The 14599-nt window shown below is 39.9% G+C and overlaps 1 protein-coding gene across 1 annotated transcript in view; it reads right to left on the reverse strand.

Annotated features, from left to right (window-relative positions):
• The window catches only part of FRMPD2 (FERM and PDZ domain containing 2), a 55948-nt gene that overhangs the window by 17816 nt on the left and 23533 nt on the right, over positions 1-14599 (reverse strand). Inside the window, exons 16-28 of the mRNA XM_068397436.1 lie at positions 12861-12994; positions 11829-11932; positions 10254-10352; positions 9293-9400; positions 9059-9175; positions 8348-8583; positions 7667-7771; positions 6226-6319; positions 5649-5734; positions 5305-5452; positions 4042-4256; positions 2645-2743; positions 1081-1445 (exon numbers count right to left, since the gene is read on the reverse strand). Of these exons, the coding sequence (XP_068253537.1) occupies positions 1081-1445; positions 2645-2743; positions 4042-4256; positions 5305-5452; positions 5649-5734; positions 6226-6319; positions 7667-7771; positions 8348-8583; positions 9059-9175; positions 9293-9400; positions 10254-10352; positions 11829-11932; positions 12861-12994 (1910 nt within the window). The remainder of the gene's footprint in view (positions 1-1080; positions 1446-2644; positions 2744-4041; positions 4257-5304; positions 5453-5648; positions 5735-6225; positions 6320-7666; positions 7772-8347; positions 8584-9058; positions 9176-9292; positions 9401-10253; positions 10353-11828; positions 11933-12860; positions 12995-14599) is intronic.

Genomic DNA, 14599 nt, shown 5'->3' on the forward strand with positions numbered 1-14599 from the left:
TCAACCACAGCACTCAGCTTGGTGTCTTCTGCAAACTTGCTGAGGGTGCACTCGATCCCACTATGTCACTGATGAAGATATTAAACAGTACTGGTCCCAATACGGACCCCTGAGGGACACCACTTGTCACTGATCTCCATTTGGACATTGAGCCGTTGACCACTACCCTCTGGATGTGACTATCCAACCAATTCCTCATCCACCGAACAGTCCACCCAACAAATTCATCTCTGCAGTTTAGACAGAAAGATGTGCCATGTCATTTCATATATAACACTTGCCTAGGATCTTTTGCTCTCTGATAGAACTGAACTGTGACTACCATCTCCCAAGCAAACATACACAACTAAAAGGAACACAAATGTTAGTTAAAGGTCTCCTAGAGACCTTGTCTTTCCACCAATCCTTTCTGTTCTGATAATTTATGTTATTTTGCACTGGGAAAGATGGTTAAAATAAAATGGATTGTCTTCTGTGTAGCAGTGTCTGATATATCCAAAAGAGTGTAAAAGGAGGATGAGTCCATTTGCACTCTATTTTATTGTATAACTCCTCTGGCTCAGGGCTTCTATTGGCTTCTGAAGACGGGAAAATAACTTTTTTTTTTCCTCCTTGATCACAGTTTGTCTTCTGAGTTTTTTTTATTTTCTCTGAAAAAATTTGAAATTAAAAGATCATACAAGAAGAAAGAAATTTTTGGTGTCTATTTAAGTCAGCTCTGAGAAAATTGAAATTAAAAGATCATATAATAAATAAGAAAGTCTTTGGTTCCTATTTAAGTCAACAAGAGTTTCCATTGATTTCAAACTGCAGGCAGTTTCAGCTGAACAGCATAAATGATTACAGTAGTGCAGCACTCATACAACTGTCTTGCAATGCAGACTTACTCAAAATTCTAATAAGATGAGAGTAAATAGAGACAGCAGATTAGGACAGTCAGAATAAGATGGCAAGACAAACTCTTCAGTAATCAGCAGTGATTAGAAGCAGATAGCCCTGTCCTTAAACCTAAGCAACTCACTTTCACAATTCTGAGAGATGAAGGAATGGCTGCAGAGCAGATATATCAGTTTTCCCTACCTTTTGGCCCATCCAAATTCACATGGTGAATAGCAGTTCTGCTTCACTTCTTCCTCTAGGGAGTGGAAGACTTCAGAACTGGGAGCTTCTTGATGAAACTTCTGAAGATGCTTATAGAAACTTTCCCTGGAAGTCATAAGTTTCTGTATGGGTTTCTCTTGAAACTCAGCTTCGGGCTCTTCGTAAGTTGGGCTGTCCTCTTCAGGAGGCTCATTGAAATCTGCTCCCACTGGAGAATCCAGGCAGTCTTCGAGGTCTGGAGAGGTACTACCTCCATCACTGGTAGACTGATCCATACTATTTCCTACCTCTGTACCGCTTGGCATTTCTGCCACAAACTCCTTAATAGGAGATGGTGCTGGAGTCTATCAAAATAACAGAAAGGTTAGTGTCACTCCTTTTTTATCTATCTCCCATCTTCTTCCCTTTAAAAATAAAATAATTTGAAGAGGCAATGTCAATAAGCATCTGAATTTGAAAATGTCAAGTGGTAGCTGGAAGGGAGGGAAAAAATAGAGGGAGGTACTCTCTCAGTAAATAACTGTTTTGTCTTTATGCATATCTTCCACATTCTTCAGGAGTTCTAGCCAGGGAACTACTACAGAAGTTCACATTTCCCAATTAATTCTTTGATAGACATGACCCCTTTTTATTTCTTTTCATAACATGCCTCAACTTTGTGTCTATATTCTCTTAATTGTGCAGAAGTGGCTTCCAGATTTGACTCCTGTGTGACTGACCATAGAAGTCAGCCAAGGGCACATTGCAGGAGAGCAACAGGAGCCAGTTTGTTATCTGGAGATGGTCCTAACAGTCATTTCTGTCTGCCCATGGACAGCTCTTATAAATCCTGGTGGGACAGGAACCATGAGTGGGCCATTCTGCATGGAGAAAGAGTAATGCAAATGCATGTTCATTATAAGAGTACTTGTGTATGTGTCTATGAGTTGTGTTCAAGAAGCAAGAATAATAATGCTAGCACACCTAATGGCACTCTTCTAGTCTCTGCAGTCTCTACTGTTTGGTTTTTTTTCCTTTTTTTTTTTTCTTCCCCTGCAGATTCTGCTAACTATCAATAAGAAGGTGAATAACCAGTTGAAACCATTATTTCATTTATTTAAGTTTACTAAGAGGTAGCCTGGATAGGAAAAGTTCTTTATTTTCCTCTCACTTTTGGGAGTAATATAGCTACCTCAAACCCATGAGTTATAATAGCTGCAGTTGAGAATATCTGCAGTTTCTGGCTGAGGATCTAGTAAGAGCATTTTTAGAAGCATCACTAGGAGATGTGCTTGGGTATGTTCTGTTTCACTCCAGTGACAGCACTGCAATTCAAAAGTTGTTGAACTAGAATAGACATGTTTCACATCTGTCAGATTTCTGTTATTTTGGTTGCTAAGGAAGAATCAGTTGAACTCTAGAGGCTGAGTTGAAGCCAGGAAGGGAAAGAAATGGAGGGCCTTGGAGAAAAGGGAAGGTTGCATTGTTCAAGACTGGATAGAAAATCTAGTAGTGTTTTTCCAGGTTTACAGAAGCAAGTTTACTGACAGAAGGTTTGCCTTACCAGGGCACTCTGCTCTATTTCTGGAAGAACACCTTTTGGTGGTCTGCAAAGTAGTAGTGTGACTTCTGGAGGAGCTCCTCTCAACAAGTGCATGACATCCTAAGCAGGAAGATAGGAATATTAGATTTCTTATGGAACACAGCCTATAGTACATGTCATTTTACCAACTGGGTTAGAGACAATTTTTATTGTGAATGCCAGATTCCAAGTATTTGTGCCTCTCAGCAGTGTCTGGGGGCCAAAATTCACTACTGTATGATTGTCATATAAGTGGACGATAGTTTTTATGTGAATGTGTATCTAAAGCCAAGTCAGTTCTGTTTACAAACTTTTGTTCCACCAACAGACACATAGGTTTAAATTAATTCTTTTTCTTTTCTTGAAGAAAACAGGATTTTCAGATAAATTCATTCAAACTGCATGTGGCAGGGACACATCTTCAGTTAATTATATCAGCATAGCTCCACAGACTGCCATATTGACATAACGAAAGGGAGATTTTCTCAAAGCCCCTCATTGACATAACATCTATTCAGTGGCATTCAGCTTTCAGCTATAGTGGGAGACTAAATTATCTAGAGAGGAAAAAAAAATGCTGTAGGCCAAAACACCCTGTCTGAACCTCTGCACAAACTGTCTAAAAAGACTGTAAGTCAGAGAGCAACACAGTGCTGGAAAAGGATGGACTTCAGGTCACGAAAAAAAAAAAATGGAGTACAATTACAGCACCTTCCCAGGTGTCCAGGACTTACAGGACCTTGTCTTTTGCCCTAGCTATGTAATGACACAAATGACCTGTCAGTGGGAAATTTGTATGATTTCATCACTTCTGTTTGTTACCAATCTTATCTATTCAATGCATATTCATATACAAAACTCAGGGATTTTTCATAAAGTGGAAAGATTACGATGGAAAAAATAAATCCACCTGTAGTCCCTTTTTACCATTTAATTTCTTCATGTGAGTATAGAATTTCTCATTCCAGGTAAAAAATTTACACTTGATTTACCTCACCTGGTAGAGATTTGAATCTGGGGCATGGTATTTGGCATGACGTTTCAAAGCATAAATGACCACAGGGAAAAGATGTTCCAATTATGCATAACAGCAACAAAGATTCCAACTAATTAACAACTGGTGTGCATCTAACAATAGACTTTGTGCATCAGTAGTAGAAAGTTATAAATTAAATAGCAGAAGAAATTCTCTGCCAGAATTCTGTTATGAAGGAAATTCTCCATAAGAATTCTAGAGAAGAATCCTACATAAAAATCACATTCATTATACGCAAATTCTGAATCCCTCTGGTGATAATTAAGTTTAAATGCAGTTTCATCCGGTTGTCTTTATTAACGTGTTACCCATCCAGAGTCCCAGTGATAGTACTGCCTGGTACCTGATACAAGAGTCCTTGAATAGGTTTCCCATTCACAGCTAAAATGATGTCTCCAACTTCAATTTTGCCATTCTCTTCAGCTGGCTGCCCTGGAAACAGTCTTTTGATCCTGACAATGGCTCCTCCAAGGTGTTCGCAAGCATCTCCTTCCATTTGCAGAACACTGAAGCCGAGGCCTCCAGAATTCTTCATCAATTTGACTTCAAATGTATTATCTGTTCAAAGCAGGGATTGGAAAAAGAGAGGGAGCTGTGGCATATGTAACCCCTAAGGAGCTGATGTAAACTATACCATCAGCAGACCTTTTTCCTTGTGTGCTGCATGGCAAAAGAAGGGTTTGGTGTTCTTTTAACTTATGTGAGCCCTTGAAATTGCACAGGCAGAATGGGGAGAACTGGATTCTATTCTACTGTGTGTTCACAGACTTTATGCCATCTAGTACAAGCCCATAAAGGAAGAAGCCTTTTGTACCAACATTAAAAGGTTCAAATGCTATCCTTTTCTGACGTTCTTCTGTAAGTGTTGGGTAGATCTTACTATTCTGTAGCTGCCTGATGTTAATTTGGGTCCTGCACTAACCATCATAAGCTAGGATCAGAGCTCCTGCTCTTTCCAGACAAGAAGAAGAGACCAGCCCTTTCCCAAATGCCATACTTGCAGCTGAAGCCCGTTCTGCTAGGGACAATGTAGAGGAGTAACTGCCCCATAGGAAAGTATGGTTCAGACTTAGTGTTTATGAGACATCCTTACAGTAAAAGATACAGCATTTATTTGTTGGCTAAATTCAGTGAAAGTGATCTCTGAATCTTCTGCTTTTAAGAAATGAAGTGATGGCAGTCTCCAGTCCCAGCCCTGGTGCAGCAGTTCACCCTGGCTTCATCACTGACACAGCATCAGCAGTTTTGCTGGCGGTGCTCTCTTTGGGTAACAGACTGGCAACATCAACACAGCTGCTGCCTGCCTGAGGGTGCTATAGCACACAGACAGGGAAGTCCCCTGCCAGCCCCATCTCATGAAGGCTGAGAGATACAGTATTTATGCCTAGGATAAATTCAGCTATATCTAGCAACTGTAACTCTAAGTACATCAGAAATATTTTGTTCAGAATTGATTTTTGATGATGCCATTAATATTGCACATTATATTTTTACTTAGTATGCAGGTTTCCTTCCAACCCACAGAAATTTCATAGTTATTTTCATTCATTCATTCCCTTCTTGCACATTGTAAGAAGTCACCCTGAGTTCCTTTTTTATTGCTCACCATCTGTCAAAAAGCAGTAGTCCTTGGTACCATCTGTGAAGGATGTTGCCACAGAAACAACTGCACATTGGTCCTCCTTTCTGTCATTACCAATCAGGCGTGGCTCTGCCAGTTGGTAATTTCCCCTTTCTAGAACCAGCTTGGCGATCTAAAACGATGATGAACAGGTTCCAGTTACACAGTACACAGTGAGCCCTAAGTCTTTTACTTTTCTTTTTAGGAGAATGGGGTTGGATGGGTGGGGTGAGGGGGAAGTTTCTTTTGGCCCAGCTTTGCTGCTGTGCTTCATACTAAGTGCAGTTTATTCTACTGGGCATCTTATTGAGCTCTGCTGTTGTGCAAACCTGGCCAGATTTCTTAAGGTGTTCCACAGCCTGTTTGTGGGTGATGCCACAGAGGCTGATGCCATCTACTTCCAGCAGACGATCACCTGAGGCAAAAGAAAACAAACAAAAAAGGGTCAAGTTGCTTTGATGTTCAAGTTCCATGGGGGTAAACCTTAAATCTACCCATCTTGCAATAGATCTTCATGCTTACATGTGTCAAATTATGTTACTTTGTATGAAAGCAATACTGCTTGTTGTGCAGCATTCTATAACCAGCACTTGAAATGTACCAGGGTATTCTGTAAGTAACTGCAGTGATAGCATCTGGTTATCACAGCAACACTGAAAGTAGATGTCAGAGTCACTAGCCTGATGTGGAGCTAGAGAGTAACTGTACAATGTTGGTATGAGACTCCTGTTTTTTCAGTGGGATGTCTACATGTAGTACAGGGACAGGCTGAGGAATGATGGACTGCGTATTATGTTTCACAGTTGTATGACTTCCAATCCCAAATGTGTTTCATTGTCCCCGTGGCAAGCATTCCACACTAACATTGAGTTCTGCAGCCCAAAGTTTTATTGCCAGACATGTTACCTATCTTTATTTGTCCATCCTTAGCAGCAGGTCCCCTGGGAAGAATTGACTTCACGTATATCCCACCGTGACGCACACTAGTGTTAATTCCACCCTGCAAAACATACGCCTACAGATTAGAGTGGAGTCTTCACATGTCCTTCCTGTGATAAAAATCAAAGCAACTTACACATGCATTGCAAAGCAACTCCTTCAGGAATTACATTTTTGTTAAATATAGGGAAAAAAGGAAAGAGGATGTTATTCTGAAGTCCCTTCTAGTTGTAATATACTTCCCTAGGCAGTAATCTTTTTTTTATTTTCTCAGGAAAATGCAAGGCATTTCTACATGGCTATATAAAAACATTTACTAAATGTTCATAAATTTTTCCCTATGCTAACATAAAGATGGGGTTGCATCTTTCAGTCAGCCTCTAGCCCAGCTTCCAAACTATCCATTCAGCAATTATTAACCTTTCAGACAATATATAAAGCATGGACCTGAACTTGTGCAGCCACTTGAGACCCTACAGCTCAGAGGAATTCCAGGTTAACTAAGAATCATGTTCTGTCCATCTACATCCCCTGCCCAAATTCAGATGAAAAAGCAGCCCTCAATGTCTTCTGCAGGCAATGAAATGGCTGTTGCTTCCCACTCCATTTCAGCAAGGACTGTAAAGACATCTCAGCTTGGAGGGGTCAATTCAGCTTTGATAGCCAGGACAAGGAATTATTATTCAAATGTGGCAGACAGTTTTGACTGCTGCCTTCTCTGGTCCTACAAATATATGGAGAACTGTATTTCTTTATATCAGGAAATAAAACTGGCTAGGGGCCTTTCTATGGCCTTCAGAGTAAAAAGCATGGCATATCTTGAGTCCACATAGCTAAACTTTCAGCCCCCCAGCATGGAATGGCTTCTGTTATACTGCTTGTTGAGGCACAGGCCAAAGCCATATCAGGGGCTGTCAACAATTAAACCGTGCCTGTGGGCCACTGCTTGCACCTATGCTATGTTCCTGTGCAATTTACTTATACAGACACAGCCTTTGAGTTCCAGGAGCTCCAGGGGAGCAGCAAAACCAGTCATGACTTGGAGAATTCTTTGAATCGCTGCATTTTCTAGAGGCTCTGGCTATATCCCTCCCTGACCAAACTCCACTTTCAGTGGTAGGTCTTGTTCTCAAATTGAGTAAGGATGAAGAGGGCTTGTACTGCCATGTGCTTTATGCTGGCACACTTCTTTCACAGATTCTGCTGGCAAGAACTGGGGAATGAGCAGAGCCAGTACTTTTTGCTTGCTCTGTCAGTCAACTGGACACAGGTTTGAAATGTGCCATGCTAACATTTTCTGTTATCAGCCTATTTTCTATCTTTGTTCCACATAAATACATTTCCCTATGTGTTTCTTGGTCATGTAACAGTTTGACAGACACACTGAAAGATGAACAGTAACACTTGCGGTCACACTGATTCCAAAAGTCCCGTCTTCTTTAACAAGCTCCACAGTATAGATTTTCTTTGAATTGGTTTCAGATGGAGATGGTAAGTGTGAAGAATCAGCTTCCTGTCTCAAAAATATAAACACTAATGAGACTACAGCATCTCAATAAAAAAGGGGAGGAAAGGAAGAAAAAAAAGAGAGGGTTTCCAGAAGATATAAAAGGTTTGATCCTGCTGTCATCGTAAGCCTGGAGTGGTATCATTTATATCCCTGACATTATTTCAAGCTTACACTAATGTTACTCAAAATACAAACTGTCTAAATGTGCATAAGCTAAGTATAGATAAGGAGGCTGTCTAATAGTAGGAAATTAGACACAAAATGTTGCTCTTCTGTGTCTGGTTGAAAACTTAAGAGATTGCAAGAAAATAATCAAAATTTTTTACCTCCACTGGAAAAGGGAGGAGAATTTTTAATAAAATTTTGTGGAATGGTTTCCCCATTTTTTCACATATCCTGGACACGTCTATCATTTTGACATTTCCAATGCAATTTAACAAGCAACATCTTCCAAGGTTTTCTTTCTCCTTTCCTCATTTTTTAAATTTCTCTGTTACTTTCTGTTCTTAATATAGCTGGCATGGTGTTAAGACACACGCTGGATGTAATATTACTGAACAGCATAAAAATCTCAGTTACCTCCACATCCAGGCTATCAGCTGAAGGAACTGGAATCCTAGGGCCCAGTTTTGGTGCTAAACTCCAGGAAAGAGCCTTCTCAAGTTCATCTATATTTATGTCCTGTTCTTTGGGGAGAGCTGTATGACAATCCTGAATCTTTTTTCTGCCACTGTCTACACAAGAGATCTCAGATCCACTAGTGCTGTTTCCTCTTGATAGATTCTTTTCTTCATTTAATCCTTCTTCATATATGTCTGTAAAGCCATACCAAAATAAAACATTGCTGAATGCAAACAGTGAGTAAACTTGAAGGCAAATGTTATTATACTTCAGCACAGGAGGACAAAGTAACTTCCTACATCAACTGGTTGTGAAATCAGATCTATAAAATGAGTCAGTCATTGTAAAATGGAGCACTGCTATTACAAGTGTGGAGAAATGTATTTGCTTCATCACTGCAGAGGACTATGACTCTCTATCAGAGAAAGAAATGCCAAAATTCCCTTGGTATTCAGCAATGGAGCCCATAATAGATTTTTTCACACTGGCTGTAGAATAGAGATCACATGATACCTACTAGAAGTTGACTATTTTCACTGCTAGCCTATGGTTATTATAACTGACACTGAGTAGCAAGAAAGTACTACTACATCCCAGTGCCTAATAAATACCAGTGTCCTGAGTTAACTATTAGCATTCCATAGCCAGCAAAGGCATTTGCCTCTTTACCTTTGGGTTGAGAGATGATAAGCTCCACTTCATCAGGAGAATCCTGTATGATTTTAACTGCAGTATTAAATGAAACGCCCTCGAGACTAATATTGTTCACAGAGATGAGTCGTCCTCCTTAAAAAAAAGGATAAAACCAAGACAAATCACATCTAAATAAGGAAATAAATCCAGAGTAACTAACTTTAAACCATGAAAGTATTTTCATTCTAATTAAAAACTAAGCACAATGACCTGATTTGATATTTCCAGCTCTGTCTGCAGGTCCCCCGGGGATAATTGAAGCGATAAAGATACCAAGGTCTAATTTTCCTACATTTTCTCCTCCAATAATCACAAAACCTGCAAAAATGAGATAGCATGAGAATGCAGAGATACTGGCAGTATTAGAAAAGATGAACCTTAAGAGCACAAAAGGCTGTTACGCCAGTGGTGTAAGTTTTATACATGGTCTGGAGAATGGGGAGCTCTGATTTATACACGTCATCAAGGTCTTGATTTGGGAAAGCTTTAAACTCTTGTTATAATTAAAGTGTGCTGGTGACTTTGGTGGATATTTAAATATAATTTCTCAATAAGAATACTTTCCTGGCTTGGGACTTTTAAAGATTCCAGCTACTGTCTTACAAGAGTCATATGTGGACCTTAGTATTTAACACCTGCAGGAGGAAAATGGTATAAAAGCTCATTAGATAAATTCGAACATTGTTCTACATCATGTAGAGCATCTATGTTAACTATAAAAAATGTTATCCAAATAGGAATCCAAAAGTCAGGAAACATTCACATGAAGCTTGTGTACACATTTTACACCCCCACAGGCAATACCTGAAAGGTTTGCAGAACATCATCTCTCCCTGTGTAAGGTCCAAGATAAATAAAATAGCTGCTCATGTATTTCAGATACAAAACTAGACCTTTGTTCCTTTCATTCTACTCTTAGCACTTGGTCCCCTTGACCTCTATGGCCTTAGTTAATACCCTGAAAAAACTGTGGTCTTGATTTATGTGCTTAGTCCTTTTCAGTTGCGGAAATTCTAAGTCCTTCACAAAGACTGGTAGTCTTATTCTATGAGAAGAATAAATGAGGTGAAGAAGGTTACAATCTTGCTCAGGTTGAGTCAGCAAATATCAGTGTTAGCACCAGGATCTGACAGTCCCAGTAACAAACATAACATTCATGTTTCTTACTTACCAAATCCATTCTTAGGGTCACGTTTTAGGCTGACACAAATGATTTCTCTTTCTAGACCACTTAGCAAAACTTCCTTTGGGATGGCTGGTGATCCAGGTGCTGCAGAAACAAAACAGCCAGAATAAATGCAGATTAATGCACGGAGACAGTAGATTCATATAGTATGCAAAACTGGGGCTTCAAAAATTAAAAATATATTTTGTCCTTGTTTTCAACATTACTGTTACTTCTGAATCAATATAATTCAGGAAGGAAGCTCTAACAGGTGTTTGGAAATTTTCATTCTTTAGAAAAGTATTGTTCTAGTTTCATGGGGATAAAATTTATAGAATCAATTTTCTGTTGCATTTTGTTCGAGTTTGTGGCCAGCTGTGGTATGGTGATGAAGACCATTAGCAGAATCCAGGGCAGTTGATCCAGGCTGGCCCACAGGTGTATTCTATAACATTAATGTCAGGTTCACTATAAATGGGAAAGCTTGCTGGGGGGTGGGGGGGAGTTTTTTGCTCTGCTCTTTCTTTGCTCCTTGTTCTATCTTCTTTTTTCAACGCTTACTATCCCTGGATGGACTTGCCACCACTCTATGAGCTGAGTATAATTGTGTGTCTTTTATATTAGTATCAATATTGGTTTTCTTATTCTATTAAATCTGTTTAAATTTCAGGCAATGAGTCTCCCTCCTTTTCCCAATTCCCTTTCTTGGCTGGGGAAGGGAGATTGGGTGACAGAACAACTGGTTATCGTTTAGCCCTGGATGCAGGCTAAATGGAGACAAGTATGTGTACAGTAGCTGTGTAAGCTCTTCCTCTAATGTTCTTTTCTGGGAGAGTATGCATTTATCTGCAATGTTTTTATGAAGATGATATCTAAAGAGTCAGGCATGTAGCACCCATTGCACATGAGGATGATTTGGACACAACATTTCCTATGGGTTCCTTTGGAAACACTAGCCTTCAGCCCTGTGGGCCCTTTTGGCTCTGTAGGTGCAATCCAATCAGCACTGATTGTGATGGTGACTTTTGCAGTGTTAACGCTACTTGTGCAATTGCCACAGGGTGTTTAAAGTACAGTTCTAATTTTAAAATGGACTAACCAAATAATCATAGCTTTGTATTGCGTAGATCTGCTCACTGTGTGCATCGATATGGCTTCTGTTAGAAAATTAGGTGTCCAGTTCTTATTCCAATTTGTGTCATGCAAATGCAAGAACAGAGGAGGGACCTGGAGCCTATGTTGTCTCATGTGTTATTTATTGAGCTGTACATCTCATTTGCAAACCAAATGATGACCTCTGAGCACAGGGATATTGCCCGATGTGAGAGTCCTGGGTGTACTTAACTACGTCTCTGAAGAGCATTAGGTGCTATTGATAGAATAACTTTATCACTGATCCTGATGGAAAGCAGGAGCGAAAGGGAAGACAACAGCTTGTCTTGCTAAACTCTGGGTTAATTCCCAGGACTAGAAGTGCAAAAGGATATTCTTTAATCTGTAAGTAGAATATATTTTGGTCTCCTGCTATTGAAACAATAAATATGGAAGGATATTGTCTCTCTTTATGATTATTATACTCACCACTGATTGTGTTCTGAGTTGAATGGATAGAGAGGTAGTCACAACTCCTTTGCTTTCCATTCAAATTGATGTGCATTTCTGACTGGGATATTCCTGATGTGGATCTGCACGGCAGGAAATTAAGACTATTACTATAACAAGTCAGCAATAGTATTTAGCACTCTTTGTTGTCATGAGTCTGTCAGAGCCAAGTTGGGAATGCACATGTTTATAGCCTTTCAATGAGTATTCTGGTTTCTGGGCCACACTTCATTGTAGGGGAGAGGTAGTTTATCCTTGCCAGCATTTTGCTTCCAAATAATAGCTGCCATTGGACCACTCACATTGCAACTGATTTCGCCATGTGTTTTTCCTCTGAGCTGCATGCAGGCATCAGGAAAACACAGCATAGCCTCAGCATGATTCATTTAGCCCTCTGTCCATTCAGACAAAACCACATCTGAAACTTTTCCTGGTAGTTCATGTTCTTCTTGGCTCTATTCTAACTCAGTATTCTAAAAGACACTAGAATTCATCAAAGCCCTTGAGACTGTGTGCAGCTATAGTAGTGGCCTACACTAGTGAATGTACCAATGCAAACGAGAAGGGAGAAGTTCTTACACTGTTGTCTATGATTTGCACCTTTAGACATGGAGGAATCAATTAGATAAGACCACCTCAAAACCAGCTTCCACTGTGCACTCGGTTCATATACTACCATTTCCAGAGAAGATACACAGACATTAAAGACTTTACTTCTGTTCTCCCTTATTTTTATCCTTCTCCATAGCCCAATAAGTGGTTCATTCCTGAGTTGGGTACAAATTTAAATGTCACTCTTTTTCAAGTTCTTATCTGTTAGACTGTTAGCTTCCTGCCTGTGTTTGTCTACTGCTGGCACCAGGGAGCCCCAGCCTGATGGGGCCTTTTGGTGTGACCACAGTAAAGACTGCAAAAAAAAAAGTCTGCCTCACAGTTTACCATAGAGGTTTGCAATGATGTAGTCTATGACTGAGTATTCTTATACATGTTTAGCAGAAAAAGGAAGCCTACCTGCCAAGATTGCTTTTGTCTCTAATCCTGTTGCTGGTTTCCACACCGAGGTTATCACAAGATTTGCTCATCATCCCAGCAGAAAGGTTTTCCAGGTTTGCTCCATAGAGCACATTCTCCGAACGAGACAGTCTCTGGATCAGGGGAAGGTGTTCACACTGAGCTACATATGCAGAATTTGATTTGTCTATTTCCATAAATTTACTTTCCTCTGAATAAGGAGGGAGAGAGAGGGGGAGGAGGGAAAGAGAAATTCACTTATGTTATCTGATCTTTTTAAGCTCAGAGGTGCTTTCTCTCTAACCTTTTGAACATGCCAGCAAAAAAGGTTGACATCACAGATATATTTGTTCTGGTATCCTTGAGTATAGCTAGGCTTTGGAGTGAGCGGAAAGGGTTTCCAATCCATTTCTTTCATTGAAAGTATAAGCTGTATTTAGATTTCATTTCTATGAATTATACTGCAAATTCATTTTCCACAAAGACAGATTAAATGTACAACCTTCTATAATTTAAACCTGAATATCTCTGTAAAGTATATTTCATAAACGTTTGGTTTATGAGAAATACCTGTCTGTCAGAGAGTGAATTAGCCAGGTTGGTAGTTTCCCGTCCTTCACAGGCCCACCACTCCAATATACGTATATCTGAGAAGATAGGAGCTCTGCTAACACATGCTCTCTTAAAATTTAGAGAGGGGCCAAGGAGCTGGCTGTTTGCTCTGAGTGATTTGTACAAGTGAAGTTGAGTAGGGGACCATCTTGGTGGCAATGCTTGCTATCCAATTTTCCACCTCTGTGTGAAAGATACTACTTGCTTAATGATGTCTGGGCTCTGCCATGTATGAATTTATCCTCTGAAAAGATTTTATTTCCCTGAAACAAGATAGTGCTGGAGGAGGAATTGTTAATTTGTTTAGGTTCTCAGCTGGTGGGTTGGACATGGGATTTGAAGGAGAGAGGGACACCAGGCAATTGGAGACAAGTCAGAAAGTAAAACAAGAATCCTGCTTGGTACAGACTAGCACAAATATGGGCTTTCATTCTGCTTGTATGTGACGGCTGACCTCCTGTGCATTTTCCTAAAAAATATTAGCCTGAATGCAACTTTCTAGAACACTACTCTGCAGCATTAAGCCTAGGCTCCCTCTTCCCTCAGTGACTTTGATCAGGGGCATTTGTTAAGTCATCAAAAGGCTTAACTGTTCACATTAGCACATTCTGAGAGTTGCCGTGGTTATTTCAAAGCAGTGGGTTGCTAGCAAGTTTTGAAAAGATGGTGACTTACACATCTGAACAGTGCAGCAGAAGGAAGAGTGTCCCTCATGCAGAATGAGCCTTATAATCTCTTCCAGCCTCACTGTGGTGGCAAAGGCAGCATTTTGAACTACTGTCTGTCATTGCCTTCACAAAGCCTTTTTTTCTGGGACAGCAAGCACATACCAGACCTCAGAACCTGCAGTCACATGGCTTGCGTAAGTCTGGCTTGTTTCAGTGATTTGAGGTGCTTGTAATCAGGACTTGGGTTATAATTTTCTTAGCTTTAAATCTTTTTGTTCTCTTGTATATGGAATGTAGTAATTTTTATTAAGATATATTGCCACAAGCAAATGTGACACAGGAAACTTTACAATTCACTACTAGCACTCATTTGTATGCTACAAATCATACTTTCACTAAGTTATGTTTGAAGGTACAGGAGCCCAAGCAACAAAAGGTGCCCAGAACCTAAATGTCATC

The sequence above is a fragment of the Nyctibius grandis genome, chromosome 4 (genome assembly GCF_013368605.1).
Source record: "Nyctibius grandis isolate bNycGra1 chromosome 4, bNycGra1.pri, whole genome shotgun sequence".
NCBI lineage: Eukaryota > Metazoa > Chordata > Aves > Nyctibiiformes > Nyctibiidae > Nyctibius > Nyctibius grandis.